Source organism: Phoca vitulina, unplaced genomic scaffold (genome assembly GCF_004348235.1).
Source record: "Phoca vitulina isolate PV1807 unplaced genomic scaffold, GSC_HSeal_1.0 scaffold4, whole genome shotgun sequence".
NCBI classification, from domain to species: Eukaryota; Metazoa; Chordata; class Mammalia; order Carnivora; family Phocidae; genus Phoca; species Phoca vitulina.
This window is the reverse complement of record NW_022589707.1, coordinates 71758422-71783774: the sequence shown is the minus strand read 5'-3', so window position 1 is coordinate 71783774 and position 25353 is coordinate 71758422. Positions and strand designations below refer to the sequence as shown.

The window sequence follows — 25353 nt, the reverse complement described above, 5'->3', positions numbered from 1 at the left end:
TAATGAATACTTTCTTTTCAGCCCTAAAGATCTCTTCTTTCTTTTTATAACTCAATGGCATTCACATTCGTAGCACCCAAGCTGGTATTTATGTTCCTCGTCAAGTAATTTTGCCATGCAAGTTTCATCTCTTTAACCGTAAGTTTCATAAGAGCAAAGGCCTATCTTTTAACTATACTGAGTATTCCATAATGAGTAGAGTAGTGCTCCGAACATAGTGAAAATGAGACCAGCATGTACAAGGATGCAAGGCAATGGGGTATCCTAATAAAGGTATGTCCAGAAGTGATTCACTTCTATGTCAATCCAGTAATGCTTTGGACAGGGAGGAAGTAAGCATGATTTCAGGAGCAGTCAGTAACTACTCAAAGGGCTGTGCTTCACAGATACATAGGAAAAGCACTTCTAGGACACTGTCTTCACCTGGAAGGAATCTGCATACAAGCAGCCTCACTGAATATGGTCCTTTGTTTTTTCCCTACTATCCTTCCCGTGAGAGGGCAAATATAAAAATATGAAAGTCATCTAGCATAGTTTCTGGCATATACCAACCAGTTTATGAAAGTGTTTTAAAATAAAACAAAAAGCAAAATGAAAATAAAGACAAATCCTTGGCCACTGGGTTAGGAGTGCTTCTTTTTTTTCCCAAGCAGGTATTTCCTTCAAAATCAGAAACCCACTTTGAGAAACACTGCGTTGTGTGTATATAAAGTCCAGCCGAGTTCAAAGATACGGAGGTGTGATAATTACAATGGGAACTGTCCTCCATCAATTCTTTGCATGTTAGAGAGAGTGCTGGCCTCAAAATGTAGGTTTCCCTCCCCGGGTACAGTGAGTCAGAAATTTTAGTAATAAAAGACGTTTTAACTCCGAAATCTGGATGGCCATACACTATGTACGTTAAATCACCTCTAATGTACCATGTACCTTAAAACACCAGTTAAATGTATCTTCCGTAGCCTATGAATACCTAAAAATAAAGTGACTTAGAAATTTGTATTTGAAGTCCTTCCATGATTTAATCTTTCCACTTTAGTCCACATGGGCACCTTCAACAGCAAATCTTGATTACACAATTGTTTTCATCAGCTGTGCTTTCTCTGCGTCTGCAGACCCAATTTCCTTGGTCAAGAAGATGATACATAATACATCACTTTATCAAATATTCTTATAGGCAATCTACAAAAATACAGCATTTCTTACTGAAAATGGTTTTAATATTCTGAGTTATAGAGATTGATTCAGTATGTTTTGTAATGTCAGTAAAAAAAAAAAAAAAAAAGTAATTGAACAAAGAACCCAGCACATCTGGAAGCTGGTCAGGAAGAAGCAGTGATTTCCATGTGTATCAACCATATGGGTCCACGGTTTTCATAGGAAAAGGAAAGACGAAGGCCTTGAACTCGTTTCTTTCAGAATACATTTAACACTGAAATTAATTTTAGTCAAGAAATAAAGACCTAGAATTTATATATTTGTTTGTTAATCTGGTCTACCTTCAAAACAAAAAAAAATCAGGTGACTTACAGAAAATGTATCACACATAACAGCATAAAAATAAAAATCTTTTTTTTTATAAAAGCACTTTTTAATGTGAACCTGCTTTATGATCGAGATGACTGCCCAACTGGAACAAGGTGAATTACTTAATAGCTCATTTAGGGAAACCCATCACACTATATAGAGAAGAATTAAAGTTGCATATATACTTCAGATTAATTAAAGATCCAAATGTGGAAAACCTTTTTCTTTTCTTTTCTTTTTTTTTTTTTTAAAGATTTTATTTATTTATTTAACAGAGAGAGAGATAGCGAGAGCAGGAACACAAGCAGAGGAGTGGGAGAGGGAGAAGCAGGCTTCCCGCGGAGCAGGGAGCCGATGCGGGGCTCGATCCCAGGACCTGGGATCATGACCTGAGCTGAAGGCAGACGCTTAACGACTGAGCCACCCAGGCGCCCCTGGAAAACCTTTTTCTAATATGAGAAGAAAGTTATCATAAATAAGAACCCAAAACCGTACTGTGAAAAAATATTATATTAAGAAACATCAACTATATCAAAGAGGAAATTTGGAACATTCACATTCAAGAATAAACTAATATGTAGAAGATGCAAAGAACTCTTGAAAGTCAAGAAAAAGAAAAAATAAAAGAGAAAAATAGGGGAAAGAAACCATATCAATAGGCAAATCAGAGAAGGAGAAACTCAAAGGTCTAATAAGTATACAAGTTAATGTTCAATCTTACTAGCAATTTTAGAAATACAAATGTAAACAAGATGCCACCTTCTACCAGTAAGACAGGCAAAAATTAGAAAATACCCAAAACTGGTGAGGGTATGGGAAAATGGGAACCCACATAAGTCACTTTGAGAGCACAGATGATGCCCAAATTCTGGAAAGCGAGCTGACAAAACTGTAGAAATGAAGGATGTCACAAGATAAGAATGCAGAGATTTGCACTCAGATCTGTATGACGCTATTTGAAGAGATGATCATTAAAGATGTGGTAGTGGGAATTAATGATACTTTTGGTCCACTCTTGAGGGGGATGGATCAATCAAGAGCAATGAATGCATGCTATGGGAGGTTAAACTGCAGTGAGGAACAATGAAATAGAGACACACACAGCCACAGTGATAAACCATAAAAACACAGTGTTGAGTTATAAAGAGAAGCAGAATATGATCTAGAACCCAATAGATTTATTTTTACAGCTCATGCATACTCAAAATGTTATATACTTGTTCAATAAAGTACAAATGATGTAGTATTGGACTTACTCCAATCATTACAGTGCATGCATATGGGGAAGTAAAGATGAAAGTGTAGAAAGGTGGTCCAGGAAAAATGAAGTCAAACAAGAAAGGAGATTTGTGTGAACCCATTATGACAATGTGCCGTGAACTAAGTAATATGCTTATAATGATTATCTCGGTTTGGCAACCAATAAACTAAGTCTGTAAGATCTGTTCAAGCTCTAGTATACTATAATCATATGATTTTAGAAATAATGCTGCAAAATACACAAACAGCAGTGTAAGGGTAATGTTTTATTAAAAATTTCCACAGGGAAGAATACCAGGATAATTAGGATGAAGGGAAAATAAGAGGAGGGGATGAAAGAAAGATAATGTTTGAACACAAAAGTGCATACCATAAGGCACGGAACAACTACTATATTTGGAGTACAAAGTCAACACTAAATTACCTAGTGACTGAAGGAAAGAGGAAAGTATGCTAAATTCTCAGGCCCAAATGACTCTAAAGTATATTTTTAAAGTTATTCCTTATCATAGGGAATATAGTCAATGATACTGTAATAGCCTTATCTGGTGACAGATGACAGCTACACTTGTGGTGAGCACAGCATAGTGTCTCCAGAAGTTGAATCACTAATGTTGTACGCCTGAAAATAATGTAACATGGTGTGTTGACTATACTAAAAAAAAAAATTATTATTAAAAAATAAAGTTACTCCTTATGACAAGTACATTTTTCCCTGGCACTGAGGCCTGAGGAAAAAAAAATCTCTTCTGTGTTTTCATAAAATGAGATATAGGCATCCAAACAATAGCACTACACTAAATACATTTTCTTAAGGTCACATCTCAAGGTCAAGACAAGATGCCCAAGTACAGTTCAATGTGAGCTACTCTATAGGACTAACACAATGCGGTATGGATATACGGTTCTATGTGGATACATCTTCATGCCGAAGTACATTTTTTATTATCTACAAGACTGCAGGAACTATAATTTATCCTGGAATAAGGGGAATTAAAGAGTGAAGGGAATCCGTATTTTTGATATTGTCAGACACTGGGCGTGCGGAGTTACCATGTTACTTTGTTTAATCAGATGCGCAGCGTCAGATGATCTCAGTGGGATAAAACACAGGTCTGTATCTGAGTCCACAGATCTGGGAATGTAGGTTTAATTTTCAAAGATGTTCAGTATTCTCTTGGAAAATTAACCCAAAATAGTTCTATCTAAACCACAAGATCCACTTCTATCCTTACGGCCAAAACGTTGCTCTGTATTTTCCACTTATAGGAAGTGTGAAGGAAAAAAATGAAATTAATGGGATATACTGTTAATTATTCCAGAACTAAAATATGGGGCACATGGCATTATAAACATATGCTTGTCAAGGCTGAAAATGTAAATTATGAGTATCTACTGTAAAGAATTGTTAGCTTAGAAAAGATGAGTGGAGTTTTTTTTAAAGACTGAAACAGAAACATCAGAACTACTAAGCAGATGTTTCAAATGAGGCAGAGTTCATGCACTTTATGACAACAAGAAAAACAAATAATATTCATGTGGACAAATCTCATGCTTTCAGTACATGTGTATAAAGACAATATCGTAAACTTATGGCTGTCATTGATCCCTTAGGCTTCCTCTCATGGGTAAGCACTGGGAAAGTCAAGAAAATATGGGTCATCTAGCAAACAACATGGTAGAATAAGGATGAGATTTTACTTCATAATTCCCCTACTTTTGATGACATAATAAATCTGCAACATTAAGAGATGTAACTTATATACACCTTTTTTCTTCTGTTTTTATAAGAGAAGCTGTCTCCATAATGCATTGAATCATCAATAAAATTATGTTTTACTTAAAGCTGTACAAATTCTGCATGGATGCAATGAACTCTGAGTTATCTGGAAGGAACTGCTGATTGATAAGTTAACCATGCTTCTTAGATTTGTCAACAATATTTAAATGACTTTGATGAATTCATCCTACATAGTAGGTGGTCTGAGAGCAGAGTTGAAAGTGACAACTTTTGGCATCCAGTTAAAAAAAAAGAATTCAGAGAGTGGGGTGAAACTGAAGTCTTGGAGTTTTGATGTCATCTTACATTCTCTCTTGGATTTTCTATAATAAACATGCACATTTGTGCATTATTTAAGCAGTCTGTACAATGCATACAATTAGCTATTTTAAAGTGAGATATTTTAAGATACACAAGCACCCACAAAAATATTTTCCCTTAAATAAAGAATCCACAATGGAAAGATCAATGAGGATCAAGGGGAAAATGAAACTTTCAGGCTTACCAAAGGATAAAGTGTGATGCTGGTCTTATGGACCAGCAACTTACTTGCCTGCCTTATATCACTTTGGAGAATATTTTATGTGTTTTGGGATTGCCCCCCAATTTCTACACTGGGGATTTGTGTATGTTAATTCAACTCCTTCTTGGAACTCAACCTTGTTTACAGTATCTTTGGGATACACATTGGTTTTATCAGTAAAGGACTAAAGAATAAAGCCCAAAAGAACACATTCCAAGAAACTATTCATATTGCTTGGTTTTATTGAAAACTCATCCCAATGAAATTATAGTGCTCAGCACAAAGTGAGGGCTTGGTTATTCATGAAATTTTTTTTCTCCAAAATACAGAGACATTTTTCACAATAATACTCATTTAATAAAGCTTCACTGTATCTTAAATCAAAGGCCAACAAACTTCCTGTAAAGAGCCATACAGTAAAGGTTTTTGGGCTTTGCAGGTCATATGGTCTCTCTTATGAGACTACTCAACTTTGTGGTTATAGGATGGAAACATCCATAGATGCTAGGTAAACAAATGGATGTGGCAGTTTTCAAATAAAATTTTATTTGCAAAAGAGGTGGAGGGCCAGATTTGGCCTTTAGGCTGTAGTTTGCCAACTTCTGCTTTAAATCATTGTCAGTTTCAAAGAAATACTCTATTTTCAGGTTAAAATCATATATTTCAAACTTACAACATTCAAAATGAGTATTATAATTTAGGTATAATTATAATTACAATTAAGGTAAAAAGTTATTTACTAATCTTCTGAGTAGCTCGAAGAAACTATGGTTTTCTTTACTGTGATAACTGAGAAGTACATACAGTGAACTAATAAACATTTAAATCTAAGCAGTAAATACGTATGTAAATTTTCCCTCATTTACTTAAGTTTTAAAATGTAGTCCTTGTGCATTTTGGAGAAAGAGAAATGCACAGAGAAATACTTCATGTGTCCAACCAAACAAGTATGAATTCCTTTCCTTTGGAATGTTACTCGAGATTAAACTTTTGCAATTATTTTAGAAGCTTATAAATTCAAGTACATGGAACTGAGAATTCATAAACTAGGGTGTATCACTTTAGGTGATTTAGTTATGTTTATAACAGTTCTGTCCTCTGTAATCACAAAAATATAATTTATATATCCTTATACAGATGAGGAAAATTTGAACTGGTATTCCAAATTTAAATAATTATAGATAAGGAATTTGGAAGAGCTAAACTTGGATTTTGTGGATGAAATTATCTTCCTCATCCACATTCATAAAATCTTTATTTTCTTTTTTCCCAAATTCAGAGGATGAGGGGTTTTTCTCTTCCTTCTTGAAACTCATCTCTTAACTTTTGTCTATAATTAGGTTATCTCTCATAAGCTCTTTATCTTGTTTCATTAATTAGCTGCACATTCTCCTCATGGCTTCTTCCCTTCAACCTATAAACATGACCAAGTCACCTTTTTTCTTAAGTCAAAAAAACCCACAAGTTTTCTCTACTCTTGTCTCCCTCTGTTGACCTCTCTCTTTCTCATTCAAACCTGTAGGTAAAATATACTACACTAGCTGTTTCTCATTCATCACTTAACCTATTGCTAGAGGGCTCGTAGCTTAACCACTCCACTGAGCACATTCTCAGGGGACACTGGGTGCTTATTTTCTGAAAATCTCAAAGGGTTTATGACTTTATCCTTATCCAGTTCCTCTTCCCTGAGATCAATTATTTCACACTCCCCTGATTCCATGGTGTCTACTTACTTAAGCTATACTACTCTGAAGGTACTTACCAGTGTCATACTTGGCATCAGTACTTACCCTCATCTCTGTGATACACATAGTACTACTAAGTACTTCAGAAAACCATTGTAGGTTTTAAATAAGTTACTACACACCAAGCACTTAGAACCGCACAGGGCACCTAGTAGGCCTTAAATGAATGAGAACTATAATTATTATCTGTTTTTCTGTTCTCACCTTATCTTTTAGAATTTGTCTTCTGATTTTTCCTTAGATGGGGTTTCCCCTTTGCTTCTAGGCTTGGTTCACACTGCTTATTTACTCATTCTCCAAGGTAAGTTTTGGCAGTTGGAGGCACCATGACATTGTGACCAAGGGCCTATAATTGAAACCAGCATGTGTAGCCTTGAATTCAGACCGATTTCATAGGCTATGTGATAGTGTGCAAGTAACTCAATCTCTTTGTGCTTTGGTTTCTTTATCTATTAAGTGGGGGCAATAATAGTATCTACTTCATAAGGCTGTTGCGAGGATTAAAAGTATTAATATACTTAAAATTGTTAGGACAGTGCCTGGCACACAGTAAAGTGGTATTTAAGTATTGATTGCTGCTATACTATTCTTACTTTTATTACCTCCATCAGTTTAATTACTACCTCTTTGCTGACGTCTCTCACATATCTCTTGCCATTCCAGGTCTTTCTTTTGAATTTTATATTCCCAAACATATATTTACCAAAGGAAAGCTCCACCTAAATGCTTTACAGGAGACCCCAGTTCAACACAGACAAAATTGAACTCAACATTTTTCTCCTACACTTTCTATTCCTCCCTGTAGATCATGTTACTGCACCATCGATTACACAAATACCCAAACCAAGAACATGTGAATCATTTTTGATTGCTTCTATCTCAAAAATCAAATGCATTCCATGTTATCTCATAAAAATGAAAACTGTTTTCTCCCCTTCTACTACCATTGTTTAGTTCCAGTCAAAAATCTTCCACTTGACTACTGAAATACCCTCTTAAATAGTCTTCTTGACACCTGCTTATACTCAAAGCCTATATGCAAGTTTCTAGAATAATGTGTCTAAACAGTTGTCTAAGGTGTTCTCATTGGCTTGTAAATAAAGCGAAGTGGTCCCTTGAGCTATCTACTCATTTTTGCATCCTTATTTCCAGCCACGGATCTACACATACCATGTTGTTTCTCATTCCCACACATGTGCTTATCCCATTCTCTCTGGTAGTTAACTTCCACTCATCCATTAAGACCTGGCTCACATGTCACCTGTGCCGTGAATCTTTTCCTGATTGTCCATCATGCAACCTCCATACCCAACCTGTTGGTGGACACTTTTCTTGAAGTTTCAACATACCTTTAATGAACAGAATATGTTATAATTATCTGTTTACATTTTTGTTTTCACTGTAAGACTATAGGCTTCTAAAGGGCTAAGGCTATGATTTATTCATGACCTATTAATGTACCCTCTGAGTATTTATTATGTTCAAAATACTAATTGCAGACACTTAAACAGAGACGAGACCAGAAGGTTGAAAAAGTATTCCACCTGAGAAGTTAAACAGCCTTCAGGATTCTCAATAAGAACAGAGAGCATATGCAAGTCACGCTGCTGTTTTGTGTATGAGGCAGTCACGTGTATACCATTTGACCTTGAAGGTACAGGGCACATACTAAGTTAATGTTGTATCAGTGAACATAAAGATTTATGTCCCTATCACCTCAATGATCACCTGCTTCTGCCTTCCCGCCCACCTCCACATTTTATATTCTTAATAGATCCTTTTAAAACCAAATTTTGATCATGTCATGGCTCTGCTGGAAACTACACAATGGCTATCCATTTAATTCAGAGCAAACACCAAAGCCCTTTATAAGGGCCTACAAAGCCCTGCATGAGCAGGGCCTTTCCCTCACTCTTCGACCCATAGTTTACTAGTCTCCCTACTGCTCATTCCCTTCTAGCCACACTGCCCTTCACTCAAGGGCTCCTTGAATATATCAGGTGCACTCCCATCTCCCATTCATGTGCACTTGAATATATCAGGGCCTTTACATCTACTGTTCCCACTATCCAGAAAGTTCTCCAACACTAGCATATGGCCTACTACCTCAGTTCTTTCAAGTCCTTTTCAAATGTCACTGAGTTGGTGACCCTCTTAGTTAAGACTTTCCACGAACACCCCTTTAAAACTGCAACCTCTCCCTGTAGGTAATCTCTCTTGTACTTTTCTTCTCATCATCATCTGATACATTAAATATGGTTCTGGTATTTAGTTGTACTATTGTTTTCATCAACACCATCATCTTCCTCTGTTCTCCAGAATACAGGTTCTATGAAAACAGGGCATATCGGATGCTCAATAGGTAAGTTGCAAAAGAATTAATGAAGCATTTTGGTTAAAAACCTGAAAAAACGAGGCAGAATGCTCTTGGTTTTCTATTACATAGGCTCAAATGAGAGAGAACATTTAATTTGATACAGAACCCTTCTTCTACCAACAGACATAGAATAAAGCCTGAAAGAGAAACTGAGAATGCAAACACACTGATGCATACCTTGTATAATAAGGATTCATGGTATCACTGCTTAGATGGGAACTGTTCAAATTACTGGTGGTTCTTGACATCTAAACATGAGGACTACTGTTCTTGCCCCCAAGGCTGCAGTAGCATACTTCACCGAAGTTTGATGAAAAAAATATAGGTAAGAATCAAGCAGATGTCAGGAACCATTTTTCAGAAGTCAAATTCCAGAACTTTGGCTGTAAATGGTTTTCCATTTGCTACATGTCCCAAAGCATGTGAAACTGTATTTAGGGTTCCGATTTCAGAAGGCTGTGTGGTTTAGTAAAGAGAACCCACAGACACATGGATTTGAGTCAACTTGACTAGCTGTCAGTAACCAGGGAAGTGATTAAACATTCTGTGTCTCAATTATGTCACTTGTAAATCATGTTTTAGAATAAAATGGTATATTCTATTAAATGCACAGAGCAAATTCCTTGGGACTTAGACACTGAATACGTGGGAAGCAGCTCAGCTTTGGAGTCAGGAATATCTGAGTTCAAACCTTGGGTCTGTCACGGATGTTGTTTGTTACCTATACCTCTCTCAGTTTTCGTTTCCTTCTGTGTCTGGTAGATGCACAGTGAAGAACAGCCTCACCTAGAAAGTGTCCTCTATTAAAATCCTTTCCCTCAGGATATCATGAGAACTGATGCACATCCTAACTAAGGTCACTGAGCCAAGGGAAAAATACTCCCATAAGAATTACCTGCAAAACAGGCTTTCAATAAACATTTATGGAATTAGTAAAATGTACAGAGATGTGTTTCATATGTGGTATTTAAGAAAGCAGGAGACCATAAAGTGCCCATTCGAGAGAAGAGCAGTAATCCAGTTTAGAAACTGGGTAACTGAATGTCGAGATGTTTTCTAGCAATTCAGCTACGTAGCATTTCAAAAGCTTTATCTGAGCAAAATTTTATTCACCTGAATATATGGTTTCCAGAGAGGTGAGTTTTGATTTGCAGGCCAAAGTCCCAGACTCAAAAATGTGTGTGTGTGTGTCCCACAATCAAAATTTTTTTTACAAAGGCTATGGTCTGACTACAAATTAATGACTTGCAGCTTGAAGTGTCTGTGATGAACCTTGCTGGCTACTGTCAAGGGTACTCTAAAAGCATTTACATATGAGGTAAGAAATGGAGTGGATGAATTTCAAGATCTTATACAACGGTCAAGATTTGATAATAAAATAATTCTCTGTCCATAGTAACTAATAAAATGGTCTTTAAAAAAAAATGGTCTTTAAAAAAAAAACTCTAAAAGCTCCATAAAAGACTCTAAAAGGACTTTAAAACAAACTCTAAAAGGACAAAGTCATTCTGCTCTGTGCATTCAGCAAACACATCTACCTTTTTATGAAGTCAGCAATTTTGTGTTTTGTTCTAGACTGTGAATAAATCAATATACGTTGCTGTGTCTATAGAAACCAAGGATTGAATGATGATGACACCTAATGCATGGAGTAAATTCAAAATTTCAAGTATCAGTAAATCTATCAGTCATGGAAATTTGAAAAACAGAAACTAAAATTTGGGGAAAGGAGAAGCAGATTATATCAACAATAGGAGAAAGAAGCTTAAAATTGAACATTGATGGATGCAGCCTGTCAAAATGACTTGGTAAAGATTTCCAAATGAGGCAGATTATAGTGACTTCCAAATTAGAAACAGAACATACTGAGGGAAGAAAACCACTGATGAAAGAATGATTTCTCTGTCTTCTGAAGCCATTCAACGAAAGGAGCTACAGAATATTCCCAGGTCCTCTCCTGCCAAGTGGGTTATGACGGAATTTAAAAATCAGTTTCACATCAGATTTGTTGAATGGAAAATACTGTAGTGCTAAATCAACAATGTACTTTAGTGCAATATGCTGTAACATTTTAGAACACGTTTATTCTTATGATGTCATGAAAATTCAGGAGAATTTTCCTGTCCGTGATTGCCTTTCTAGAGTCTCTCTAACAGCCTTTGTTGAGTGCCTTCCTCTCTAATGACTATTCCAGGAACGTGGGATTTACAAATTTAATCCTCTCCCAGAATGTACTGTATGATTTTGGACCAAAAACATGTTGCATTTTTAGTTTCACAATAGACTGGAAAAAAAAGGCATAAAAAGTCAGTGTGCTCTACATTTGGGATCTAGAGTTGATGGCTTCACTGATTCCTTCTCTACCCACTGTGTCCCCATTAGCTCTTCCCTGGGTCCTACGGCAGGTGTCTAATATTTCTTTCCCTTATTCAATTTGCTACCTTCTTTTTACCAAGAAACATTTTGCTAGCAGTCACCAAGATCTATTTCCCTTTATTTAACCAAATTTCATTCTTTCTATCTTTATAATTCAACTTTTGTGAAAATTGAGTTCAAAGCCCACATTAGCATCCCTAACGTTTTACCTGCCTTTACTAAGTGCTTCATGCCCTTGACCTTGGCCAATATGCAACCAGATCCCTAGACTCTCATAAAAAGATTATCCAGTAACTGCCTCCAGGCTATCCCTTATGTGTGCTTTAAATGCTCTCTATTCTTCCATCTATAAAAGCAGCACAACTGATTCCTCTCTCATTATTTAGATGATAACAGAAATATAATCTCCACCACTAAACCTACTCAAAAGGACAAACTGATGGCTTTCTTTTGTTCCCAGTGGGCACTAATGGAACCCCTGTGGCCATGTTTCATATATGACTCAACTGCTTTATCAAACAATTGGTTTAATGTTGTTGCTGTTGTTTTAATTCTATTATCCCTATGTCTAAGATATACGTGTTAATGGTGTTTAAATTTGTTATTTTTCTAGAACACTGCCTTGGGTGATACAATTTAAGACAATCATTTTGACAACAAGGTACTAAAATCATGAAGCTATGAATACCTACTGAATAAAAGTCCAATTTTCAGAATCCAAATTTATACATATACACATACATGCATATAATTTATTTATATGTGTATATATGTATTTTGTATTTAATATATTTTATATATGTATTTATATGTCTTTACATGTATATTTATACACATAAAAATTTTATATATGCACATAGGTTTTTATAGCATATATAAATTATATATACACAGAAATCTGTGTGTATTAAAATTTTTTATATGTATATACATCACACATAATAAATAAATCCACTTTTTAGCACAATATGCATAGCACAATCGACTGATTCATTTTTAAACACCAAATAAGTCATCATCTATTTACTAATCACACACCATAAGCAAGACAGCGCGGCGTGAATGTGCAGCTATGTGCAGCTATGAATTACCTCCTCTTTTCTTGCGTCACGTCCTTTCTGTACAAACCAGATAACTTTTGCTTGCAAAGATCGTGGGGTACATTCCAGCAAAGTGCTGTTGTTCTCTATGCCATAGGCCAGTCGCTCTTCAGTCTTATCCAAAGCATCCCCTACAATATAAATATTAAAATTAACATTAAGACTTTGATTTTATCAGTAAATAATATTTTTTAAAAGTTATTTATCTATCTATCTATCTATCTATCTATCTATCTATCTATCTATCTATCATCAGAGAAAGAGCACAAGCAGGGGGAGCGCCAGGCAGAGGGAGAAGCAGGCTCCCTGCTGAGCAGGGAGCCCGATGCTGGACTAGATCCCAGGACCCTGGGATCATGCCCTGAGCCGAAGGCAGACAACCAGCTGACTGAGCCACTCTGGCGTTCCAGTAAATAATATTTGAAAAGATTCTTCATTTAGATTCCTGCAGCAAAGTGAGTATCTTTCATGACTTACTACTAATTTCTATGCAAGGTCATTTAAAGGAGAATTTAGGGACAGTGGCGTACCAAAATCTAGGCTTTAAAAAGTACTGCAGGCTATGGAGAGGACCAAAAGGAAGTAAATGGGAGTGTGGGTCCAAAGAGCAGGACAGTCAGGACAGTAAGAAGGTGCATCAGTGTTAAATGCATGGAAAATCAGTGATGAAATCCACTGACAGAGCAGGCAAGAGAAGGTGAGCACCAAATATTCAAGTAAAACGTAAGACAAAATTCATGGTTACAAACAAAAGCAGAAAGCAGAAATCAAGGTGATATGGTGCTACATAAACACAAGTTTGAGTGAGATTTTGTCAAGGGCCTGCACTTATCCAAATATTGGGCTCCTAAAGTAAGAAAAGGGTACAAAACTGAACTACAGACTTCTGATCCAGAGCTTCCTGATTAGAATCTTTATCTTGGCCCAGGGAGGCTCTCACGGGACTTGAACTAAATTTGCATACAGGCTAATCCACTTAACTGCAGTGGGGAATAAAAGCGAGTGGATAGGCCATCTGGATAGCTCAGTTGGTTAAGCGTCTGCCTTTGGCTCAGGTCATGATCCCAGGGTCCTGGGATGGAGCCCCGCCTGCTTCTCCCTCTTCCTCTGCTGCTCCCCCTGCTTGTGCTCTCTCGCTCGCTCACTCTCTGTTTCTCAAATAAATAAAATCTTAAAAAAAAACAAAAACAAGTGGATGTATTCATTGTTGTTTTAACCAATATCAAATTCAGTAACTAGAACCTGGGATTTTTTCCTTGTGCCTGAGTCCTCCTCACTTTCAAAACTGCCACCTAAATTTTCCTAGATTAAGATCCTGCCTTCCTCTAGCCAGTGTTGTCCAAGGCTTATGTCCTGCACCAAATGCTCACTCGGCCTTGGGTCTAGTGAACTGATGCTATGCAACTCTGGATTGTATATAAGCACTCCTGGTCTCCCAGTCACGACACTTCATCTCCCTGGTACCTCCTCGTGAAACTGGGGACACCAGTCACAGCCAGTTCCAACCACCAACATGGTGTGAAAAGTCAGGACCATGGTTTTCTGTGCTGTGTGACTTCCTTGTATTTGCTGAAGCAGAAATTTCCTCTCATCCTTTACCCATCAGACCGCTCACTACCTTGCCTCAGAAACACATCTGCTCCATCGTCCTGAGCGCTCGGCTTCCCTACTCTTGTGGAAGACTTAAAGCTTTTCACTTTATTCTACCCCAAAGCTTAGTAGGTGACTTGATACAAGTTTGATCACCCTTGATAAGATTACCATAGGTAGCATAAAATGGTAAAGATATTCCCGGGGCTGAGATGGAGAGAGAGGTCCTACAAATCACTGCGGTGTCTCATTCTAAGACCCTCCTGTTTTGAGGTCTAATGGTAAGGTCTTCGTGGTGGCATATAGAATTAATTTTCCTAATTAATTAAAAATTATACATCCACATAAAATTAAAATTTTGGTGTTACAAATCCACAAAATTTTAGCTACGTGGAAGAAAAAAAAATCCTTTCAGTAACATTGTTCTAGTATATATCAGTCACAAAGGAAACAAGGACCCTTTTAAGAAGTCTGCAGTTTATCTTCACTGTACACCCTGAGTAACCCATAGCAATTGATTTTCTCTGGATTACCGACAAACTGCTGTCCAAAGCATTGCTGAGCGGCGTTTCCGTGCCGAACATCTTGTCTGCGGAACCGCCTGAAAGAAAGTAGATGTATTTAGATGTTCAGATTTCAATTTTGCAGACTTTAAAATGCAGCCAACTGCATTAAGGACTCAAGTAGTATTCTGCTACTGAAAAAAATTGATCTGTCATACAAAACAAGGATAAAATTCAAGTTTCATAGTTTCCCATATTTCCACTGTTATTTAATGGATAAGATCTGTATAAAACTCTTCTTTAAGTGTTCATGTGAGTTTGAATTCTGGATCCTGAAATAATTTAAGAAAGCTCTCTTTACATTTTGTTTAATAATCTAGTGCAACAAGAATTCTTCTGTTTCAAATGGGTGTTTGGGGTGGTAAGGGAAGTGCGCAGGAAAGACAGTGGGATTCGAGTCAGACTATTTATTTAAATAAAAATTATATAAATATATATTTAGATATATAATTGAAAAATAACAACATTCTTTACCCATGGGAAAAAAATTCTATAGTACAGATCTTGTTTTAAATTCATAAGCATCTTTCTGAGGGATTAGACAATGGAAATTATCATTATTAGCACTGAAATTCCAAGATCAAAATCTTCAGCATATTAATTCAGATTAGAGATAAAAATAGAAGTATTACATAAAGGGAGAAAATACCACTTGCTTTTCTAAATCATGGCATTTCTTCAAGATTGAGGAAAAAACAGAAGGCAAAGCAGAAGTTTCACCCCAGAGGGAGATGGTGAGGCTTCCAAAGTGACAATGAAATGCTTTAACCATATGCAATGATAAAATCTGGAAAAGGGAACCAGATTCAAATCCCAATGCCATCACTCACGTGTTGCCTGATTTCATACATATCTTTTCTTTTGCTTGGTTCTTTCTGTCCTCCTTTGTAAAATGAAGTTGGTCTAACTGACATCTAAAATCTATTCCAATCTCAATTTTTTTTTTCATTCTAGGCTCTCCTCATTGCCTCCAAATAATGATAATGGAACAACATTTCAAGAGATGGAGTGCTTTCTCACATGTGAGTTCAGGTCTTAGTTAACAGCTCAATACTTAAAAAACAATGGTTTAAGTATTTCCTTGTATTGAAAGCTACGGCAGATGCCTATTTGCAATCAATTTTTAGAATTATGACCTGTGTGCAAAGCTTGCTTTTTTAAATACAGAGATTGTAGCTTAGAAGACTTTGTCTAGAAACCTGGGATTTTATACAGTTCAGATGAAAACCGCTGTATGAATCATTCTATTGGGTTAAATTGAAAAAAGAACTTGACGAAAAAGGAGCTAAAATAAAAAGTTTTATGCTTCTGTATTATTTTATGCTAGCATGTGCACAGCTATATATAACTGACAGCAGCTCTGGTTGAGAAGTAAACTGCTCTTGTGGATTCCTTCCTTCATTAAGTATTGCACTGGTACTGGGAATCTGAAGTCTGCTGAGCAGTGGTGAGTAATGGAGCAGGGGTAAATCAAGGAAATGGGAAATAGTTTCTACTCTGCAGAAATGTTGTGTCAGGTTTATTATACGAGTGATGTGAGAATAAAGGGAGGTGCAATCAGATAATTCTAGGTACGCAATGTGAATAATAACACAAAATTTTGCAATGTGAATAACAACACAAAGAGTATGTTTAAAGTCATGAAAACGTGCATTTAAAAAGAATGCTATCCCATCCCCCAACAAGGGTTCAGTTCACTTTATACTATCTTCGTATAACTGTCCTTTATCTCAGCATATTAAAAAGAACGTAAATGTTCACGAGTTTGAGAAAGGTTCATCAAAGTTGACTTTTATTCTCAAAGTTGCCTATTTTTCTTCTATCTCTTGCTACTTAGAAACTTTTTAAGAGAACACCGGAAACAGACAAAATACAAGAGCCAGGGGAAGTAAAAGACTTAGCTCTATAAATTATAGTGTATTTTGGAAGACTATTTTAAACAAGTGGTTTGGATTGCGAATTAATGTTTTTCCTCTGTTGACTCATTTTCACTCTGTGAACAGAAAAGTATTTATTTTAATCACCAGTTTTCAATTTCTGCTGCTGGTCAGGTCTGAAGAAACAACGATCTGCTGTAAAAGCAAACTATTTTCCCTTCATGTGTTGGAACCCATCCAAAAAGTTCTCCTCCAGGAGTGGGTGATGGTTCAAAAGAATCTGACACCAGTGAAAGATCTCCATTACTTGTCACTGAACTGAATTCATTCATTTACAAACACAGCGGCTCCTGACTCGAGCATTGGGCTCCTTCCTAAGATTTTGCCCATTCGTTTGACTTTTACTAAATAACTTTTTGTCCACCCTTTGTAAATATATTATCAAGCTTGTGGATGTATACTCTAATAAGATGCAGCATGGATCAAGAAGTATCTAGCTATGGAAACTGCTTAGTAAGAATTCATTCATCACCCCTACTGCATGCCTAAAACAAAACCTTGTTATTCACAAGTATTTGACGCACGGCTTGCAAACACTGTTATTGTTGCTACTAACAATAAAATAATTCATTTTATTATTTTCGGTGAAATTACCTTTCCACCCTGAGAACCAGTTACTTCACTCCTACCCTATGGAACTACAGGGTTTTCCCTGAACATTCTATGCCTTTTGTACGATTCCCTTTAACTAGAATCTTCTTCTATTTCCACCTACAAGACTGAGCTCAAAGGCTGGGTTATTTTGAGAATTAAATAATGTATAATGTGTACTGTGCTTAGTCCAGTACCTTATATGTACTAAGTGCTCAGTAGTGACCTACTATCATCCTTATTTACAATTCCATTTTCCACTTCAGGTTCCAGTTTCATATAGCCAGAGTACTGACCACTTCTTCATCCTCCGTGCACACAGTATGGTAGTTGGCATAGTGTGTGAATAAATCATTGAACACTATTTTTACATGGGAACATGGCTATATTCTTCAAGCAGTGTTTTTAAATATCAATAAGCATTTGTACAAAATCAATTTGCTTGATTCTTGAAAACAGTTGGTAAGTTATTTAGTTAACAAATATCCTTTCAAAGCATCTGTTCACTATCCACCTATGATATGCTTTCTTTAAGTACTCATTGGAATGAATGTTAATTTCGCTAACATCAAATTAACAAAGGTTTTGAATGAGTGACGAGATTCTACTGTATATGTAAATTTATAAAAATAGTAACTACATTATTGAGATTTTTATATAATAACTATATTAAATGAGATTTTTAAAAAAGTTTGAAAAAAGTAACCCAGAGTGAAAGAGTAAAAATAATTGAAATTAATAAAAACTTAATTTTCAGTAAGGAAACCGTACATAGTTCTATGTTTTTGCTTTATATTCTCTTTGGCCACTTTACTAGGAGAAAAAAGTAAATGATTATTTTATAATAAATAAAAATATTTTCCTTTATGTTTCCCCACAAAGCACGCACAATTTCATATGGCTTGAGTGAAGAAATATCTCCATCCTTCAAAATACTCTCTGGACCTCAAGATCTCCTGTTCAAAGAATCCTGAGATTTACTTTCTTTTACAAGTGGCAATGACCTTGCTGAATTATACACATTAGGGTTTGGAGGTCTCTAAGTACCTTTCATTTGTGTTGAATTAAATCACACGTTTCATTAATTATACAGGTCATACATTTGCCTAGGAGTTAAAATATTCACTTTCAAAATGAAATAAATGAAGACCAGCTGGTTGAGAGGACACGGGGCAAATGCAGGATGTATTTTAGAATTTATTTATTTATTTTTCTTTCAAGTCTTTGAATCCCTCATGTGTGGTGGCTTGCCATTTCCACATTTTAAGTTTATCTACACTGGTTTCATGTCTTGCAGCAAAAGTGTCAGGAGAGGGAAGAGTTGATTCAAACATGGGTTAAAAAGAAATTAAAAACCCAATAAAAACTCCAATCTCTACACAGTAATTGACAGGAGTTATTTTCAGGTAAGATTCACCTTTCAAAGCTTATATTATGAACAAAGTATGATTACTATGGCTTATTTAAACAAAACTAACATGGTTATTTTCATGGGATGTGTGCAGAAAGAAAAATATTTTAGAAAGTGTTACGGCTTTTCTAAACAAGGGAAATAGCCCATTGAGGCCTCTCTCACCTCTTTGCATGGGTGCCTGTCGGGTAATACCGGGAACAGGATATGCCATCCCAGGCACAGTAAGGGTCTCGAGCCAGGCAGCAATCGGCACAAGCACTTCCATACGTGTCACACTGATGGAATCGGACTTGGGCCACGGCAGAAGCAGATCCAACATACAGCTGTTGCTAGAGACATCAAAGAACAGAGAGGCCGCTAGCAGAAAGGGACAGAACGCTCACTGAATTTCACATTTATACACAATCCCTTCTGTGAATATTCATTTAAATTACTGCAGTTACTCGGGATGGGTAACGGAACACTGGTACTTTCATTCCTCTAAGATATGAAATATATTTATAGACCTGGATGCCCGTAAACAAAATTGCTAAAGTGAGCTTGACAAAATCTCAAGAAGTTGACTGTTCTTTTGTTATTTAAACAGAAAGCCTCTTTCATCATTTAATACTGTAGGTCTTTTTAAAAGACCTTTAGAGGTGTCCAATAACATACTGGATAAGTAAATGGCCTTTTGTTGTTGTTGTATTTTTTAAACTACGATGTAATTGATAAATAACACTATGTCAGTTTCAGGTGTATAATATAAAGATTCAATATTTGTATGTATTGTGAAATGATCACCACAGTCTAGTTAACATTCCTCAACACATATAGGTAGAATTGGTTTTTTTTTTTGTGGTTTCTTAGCAACTTTCAAATATACATTAGGGTATCATTAACTATAATCACTATGCCATAAATTACATTCCCAGGTCTTCCTTTATAACTGGAAGTTTGTACCTTTTGATCCTGTCCACCCATTTTGCCCACCTCCCACCCCTTGCCTCTGGCAATTGCCAAACTGTTCTCTGTAAAAAACAAGCTCCTTTTTCTGTTGTGTTTGTTTCAATTTCACGTATCCGTGAGTTTATATGGTATTTGTCTTCTCTTATTTCACTTAGTGTAATGCTCTCAAGGTCCACCATGTTGTCACAAATGGAAGGATTTCCTTCTTTTTTGTGTCCGAATAATATTCCATTGTACAAATAGGTCACATTTTCTCTATCCATTCATCCACTGATGGGCATTTAGGTTGTTTCCATGTGTTGGCCATTGTAAACAATGCCACAATAAATGTGGGTACAGATTTCTTTCAGAGTTAGTGTTTTGTTTCCTTTGGATAAATACCCAGAAATGAAATTGTTTAATCATATGTTCTATCTTTAATACATTGAGGAAATTATGTAACGTTTTCCATATTGGCTGTACCAATTTACATTCCCAACAATAGTGCACACTAACCTATACCATTTAAAAGAGTGATACACATATATACATAGAATGAGGGAATAAACTGTGAGATACATTGTAAAGTAAAAACAATAAGTAGCAGAACAAGTAACATTACATGTTCCTGTTTGCCTAAACATAAATGGTTATTTATAAATAAATTTGAGATAATATATGCAACAAATATTTCTGGAGAAATTTGCACCAGAAACTGGTTCTAGTAAAGTGGAGAGGAGGTTTGTGTTTCACTGCACACTCTTGTGTTACCATCATTTACTGTTGTTTTTGCAAAAACTTCAACAAAAAAAATTACAGAATTACATCCTATCATGATACTAGAAGTAAATCTACTCTTATCTACCTTCCTCTAATAATAGAAAAATAAATCTATTACATGTAAATCACATATATTTTCATCAGAATAAAACTGTAACTTGTTCATGTATAAGCACATGTACTTCTGCTCTTTTTTTTTTTTTTTAATTTATTTGAGAGAGAGAGAATGACACAGAGAGAGCATGAGATGGGGGAGGGTCAGAGGGAGAAGCAGACTCCCCGCTGAGTGGGGAGCCCGATGTGGGACTCGATCCCAGGACTCCAGGATCATGACCTGAGCCGAAGGCAGTCGCTTAACCAACTGAGCCACCCAGGCGCCCAGTACTTCTGCTCTTTATCTTTGACCTGGACTCACAGATACAAACATGTACACATGCACATACACACAAACTTACTCTCTTTGAAGAAATCTCCATAGAAATAATAGGAACTGGATTCTGAAAAAAAAAATTTTTAAGTTTTTAAGAAATACAGGAACATACTTTAATATAGTTGTAAATCATGTGAACTCATATTAGGTATGTGACTAGTTCTATGCTAGCCTATAGCTTCCATTTTAGCAAATCAATAGGAACATATAATTACATTAAATATAGCTTTCTTTTAAGAACTCTTTTTAATGGAATAGGACAGATATGTAAGGTAAAAAAGTAGTGGATAATCTAAATAGCTCATTATTTGTTCCTGAAGTGTAATTTTTGTATTTGCATTTGAATATTACTCAAGCTTTGGAAACTCAAGTATCTTTAAATAAATAGTAGAGTCACAGTGTTCTTTCTTATAAAGTATTTGAACCATTAGAAGTGAAACAGTTATGTCTCTGAATAGGTGATATTGTTAACAAACCATGTGACTTTAATTGTTTAAATCCAAGACTAAATAAAATACTTTTTCTGTTGGTGTTATCATGGTCAATCAATATGAACCCAGGATGCTCTGAGCAAGATGAATAACTTCATTGTCTTTGAACTGCAACAGAGGAAAGATGATCCATAACATAGCTTTGAGAGCCTGTGTGTTATTCTAAGGATGGTGATTAAGACTAAAGTGTCTCCAATGAGTACCACACACTCAGATGGATTCTGCCAGTACACAAGCATCAGGCAGGTGGGATCCACTCTGTGGATGATTATCCTTCAAAGAATTATTTTTTTAAAGAGAAAATTTGATCCCCTGTGTCAATATTTTTTTCAATATTTTAAACTACAGAACCCTTTAAGCAGGCATGCATGCCCTCATTTATTCATTCAGGTGACAATGTTTCTTAGGGTTGACATGAACAAAACCCTGTGGCAAGTGCTATGGTCCCTAATGTGAAATGAAATCTGACATAGAAATCCAGTAATGCAAGATAAACAAAACATAGCTGCTCTGGTTGAGGTAGGAACATGCTTAACATTGGGTGTGGCTACGGGGAATCTAATCTTCAGGACAGCCAAGGTGAAACAAACTGTTTTTCATCAATAAAGATATTTTCATATGTATCCATTACAAACATATACAGTCAATCTTCATAATTTGCAGACTTTTCACACATTTGCTTACTTGCTAAAATTTATTTGTATTCCCAATATTAATACTTACAGTGTTCTGTGGTCCTTCGTGGACACATGCAGGCACACAGAGGCAATAAATTTTGGTTGCCCGATGAGTACAACCCCAGCTGAGATCTATGAATGCGACACTCTGCCTTCCTGTTTCAGCTCTCATATTCTAAACAAGTGTCCTTTTCATGGTCTATTTAATGCCATGTTTTTCACATTTTTGTGCTTTTTATTGGCAATTCTGATGTTTAAAATGGCCTCTAAGCAAAGCGCTAAAGTGCTGTCTAGTGTTTCAAAGCTTCAAAAGGCTGTGATGTGTATTATGGGAAAATACATGTGTTAAGTAAGCTCATGTTAAGTTCATGCATGCGTTACAGTGCCATGGCCCATGGGCTCCATGTTAATCAACAATATATACTAAATAAGGCATCTTTCAATTAAAAACACAAAAAGAACAAAGTTATATATTGATCAGTTGATAAAAATGTTGTGACTAGAGACTCACAGGAACCTAACCCTGTATGTCTCCTAGGAGCACTGGCCAGTGTTCACTAATGTGGTGTTCACGGTGATTTTAAAGACCACACCTGCCACAAATATTGACACTTGAGTCTGTGTGCGTATGTGTGTATGTGTATACATACATACATACAATTTCATGTCTAATCTTTGCGTTATCATTTTTTAGTTTTCTTTTTTGGTAAATTCTTTGTGGCAATTGATATGTTATGATAAAAAGCAGTATCACAATGTCCACAACATGAAACCTACTGCTTTGTTTTAATTGTCTATGTTGGTAGTACATTTGTAAAATGAGACTTTGCAATAATGATTCTGGAATTCATATGTGGTATGTGGTACTTCTTTAAGTCACAGTTCATATACTGAACTTCTTTTCATGCTAGCTGGGCAAATATTGGCCTTCTCATTTGAATAGTCTGCAATAATCACATAGATTTTAAACCATTCCTCACTTCAAATTCACTCTGAATTCACAACATACCTGTTGGAAGAAAAACTGATCTAACATCTTTCCTATTTACAACTCATTTGTAGTTGTAATATATAAATGTTGGCTATATTGTTTTTTTCTTATAAAAATACCTTGAATATCTGAAGTTCTTCTAGAATTACTTCTTCCATTGATTCTGTTTCTTGGTTATAAATCGTGATTACTTTCAGTACAATTCCATTATCTGTAAGAAGGGAAAAGAAGAGATAAACCAGAAGCTTGTCACAATCTGGTTTTCAAAACAATTAAAAACCATGCAGGGACTACGAATTTGAATATGCTTTGAGATTTAGATGCATCAAACATTTAATCATTACTAGCTGAAGCAATATGACTACTTATATATTCATATAACTTTATATGCTTGGCTAAAAAATAAGACCAAATAATATGTAATTATTTTTCAAATAATTTGATTCAGAAATTCAATTAAAGATTGAGAAATCAGGGGTGCCTGAGTGGCTCAGTCATTAAGCGTCTGCCTTCGGCTCAGGTCATGATCCCAGGGTCCTGGGATTGAGCTCCGCATCAGGATCCCTGCTCGGCGGGAACCCTGCTTCTCCCTCTCCCACTCCCCCTGCTTGTGTTCCCTCTCTCGCTGTGTCTCTGTCAAATAAATAAACAAAATCTTAAAAAAAAAGATTGAGAAATCAAAATGTGTTAATATATATACAATGATATTTGATATGATATATATATACACACTTTTAATAAGAAAAGTTTCAAGTATATACTATTGAGAGAACAGTATAAGTACTCTTGCATTAATCATTTAGCTCCCATAATTATCAATAATTTTATAAATTTAAATTCATAATTAAAAATTCTATCTAATTTTTATTATACCTGATATTCTGAGCTTGGTCTTTTCAATAAAAAATTTAATAAGAAAAAAAAAATTAATAAGACACTTACTTGCCTGTAAGAATAATTTGATGTAGTGCTAAAAACAGCTCAGAAAAAATAAGCACTTTGGAGGTACTGACCTAAGAATTATATGGTATTTAAGTAATTTGTTTAAAAATTCTCAAATTTTGTGGTTGGGTTTATAAAATTTGTTTAAAATAAAACTAGTAACAATTACCTGGATAGTACATGAAAAGGAATGCAGACTATAATTTTTAAGCCGAGAACACATAATAAACATTCAATTATTATTATATCAAGCAAAAAGCAAAGATGAAATTCAAATCATTAATTTGCAACTAGTGATTTGCAATAAGGACTTTCTCTCCCTATATACAGTATTTTATACACACACAGTATTAAGGCACGTGTGGAAAAATAACTATCATTTGTGGGATTTTCCAATGTTGTACTCATCACACTTTCACCAAATATGTTCTTTTGTGCTGTCAAGCTGTGGCTCAGTATGATGATATCTCTGAGTTAAACATTGTTTACATGATAGCATAAGTATATATCTGATATTTCTGGAATTCTCTTAAACAGCTTTGGTCAAGCTAACAAGAAAGTATTTCCAAAAACAGTCTTGGACTGATATACTGTATATGACTGCCGCTTTCCAGGACATTTAAAAATAACATGCCTTTTCCCATGCTTAATTCTATCAAATATTATTATTCTTGCTTATGGAACTTTAAAAAAAAAAACTCTACTAGATGTCATTATGAGTGAATTCATGCATGGCCAAGTAATTTTAAGTTTGTTAAAGAAATGTGATGCTTTGTTAATCTTGAAACCACAGTGCAAAGCATATTATTAACATGAACCTCCTAAAATAAGGGTAAAATATTGCCTACACCAGAGAGCAAGTTCTGCAAATCAGATGAATGTTTCCTTACTTCTATCTTTGCTTTTTCAAAAAGTATGAATGGAGAAGCCCAAGCACCAGTATTAATATTATATCCTGGCTCCTGATCTGGGTATATGCAATGTCTCTGTAGAATGTAGGACGATTACTCTTCTAAATAGCAACTGCTGTAGCAATGACTATCATGAATATGAAGAAAAGAAAGAAATGATCATTTAAAAGGCTTTTTAAGTGTCTACAGAATTTTATAGTACTTGACAGAATTTGTCATATATTACCCAGATGCTAAAAGATTCCAGGTTCTCTTCCCCAAGCTAGATCTAATGTATGGATTTAATTGAAGTTGTAATTTGAAAATTTCACTATTTAGCATACTTATTATTTTGTTTCATTAATGCAGAATATTATAGCTTTGCTCTAAAAGTTTACCTCCATTATGGGTAACACTTGGCCTGTTTGGTACAAATGGTTGGTTC

The 25353-nt window shown here is 35.6% G+C and overlaps 1 protein-coding gene across 1 annotated transcript in view; it reads right to left on the bottom strand.

Annotated features, from left to right (window-relative positions):
* Positions 1-25353, bottom strand: part of SEMA3E (semaphorin 3E) — a 247167-nt gene that overhangs the window by 8408 nt on the left and 213406 nt on the right. Inside the window, exons 12-16 of the mRNA XM_032402271.1 lie at positions 23196-23287; positions 20943-20984; positions 18943-19109; positions 14809-14876; positions 12677-12816 (exon numbers count right to left, since the gene is read on the bottom strand). Coding sequence (XP_032258162.1) covers positions 12677-12816; positions 14809-14876; positions 18943-19109; positions 20943-20984; positions 23196-23287 — 509 coding nt within the window. The remainder of the gene's footprint in view (positions 1-12676; positions 12817-14808; positions 14877-18942; positions 19110-20942; positions 20985-23195; positions 23288-25353) is intronic.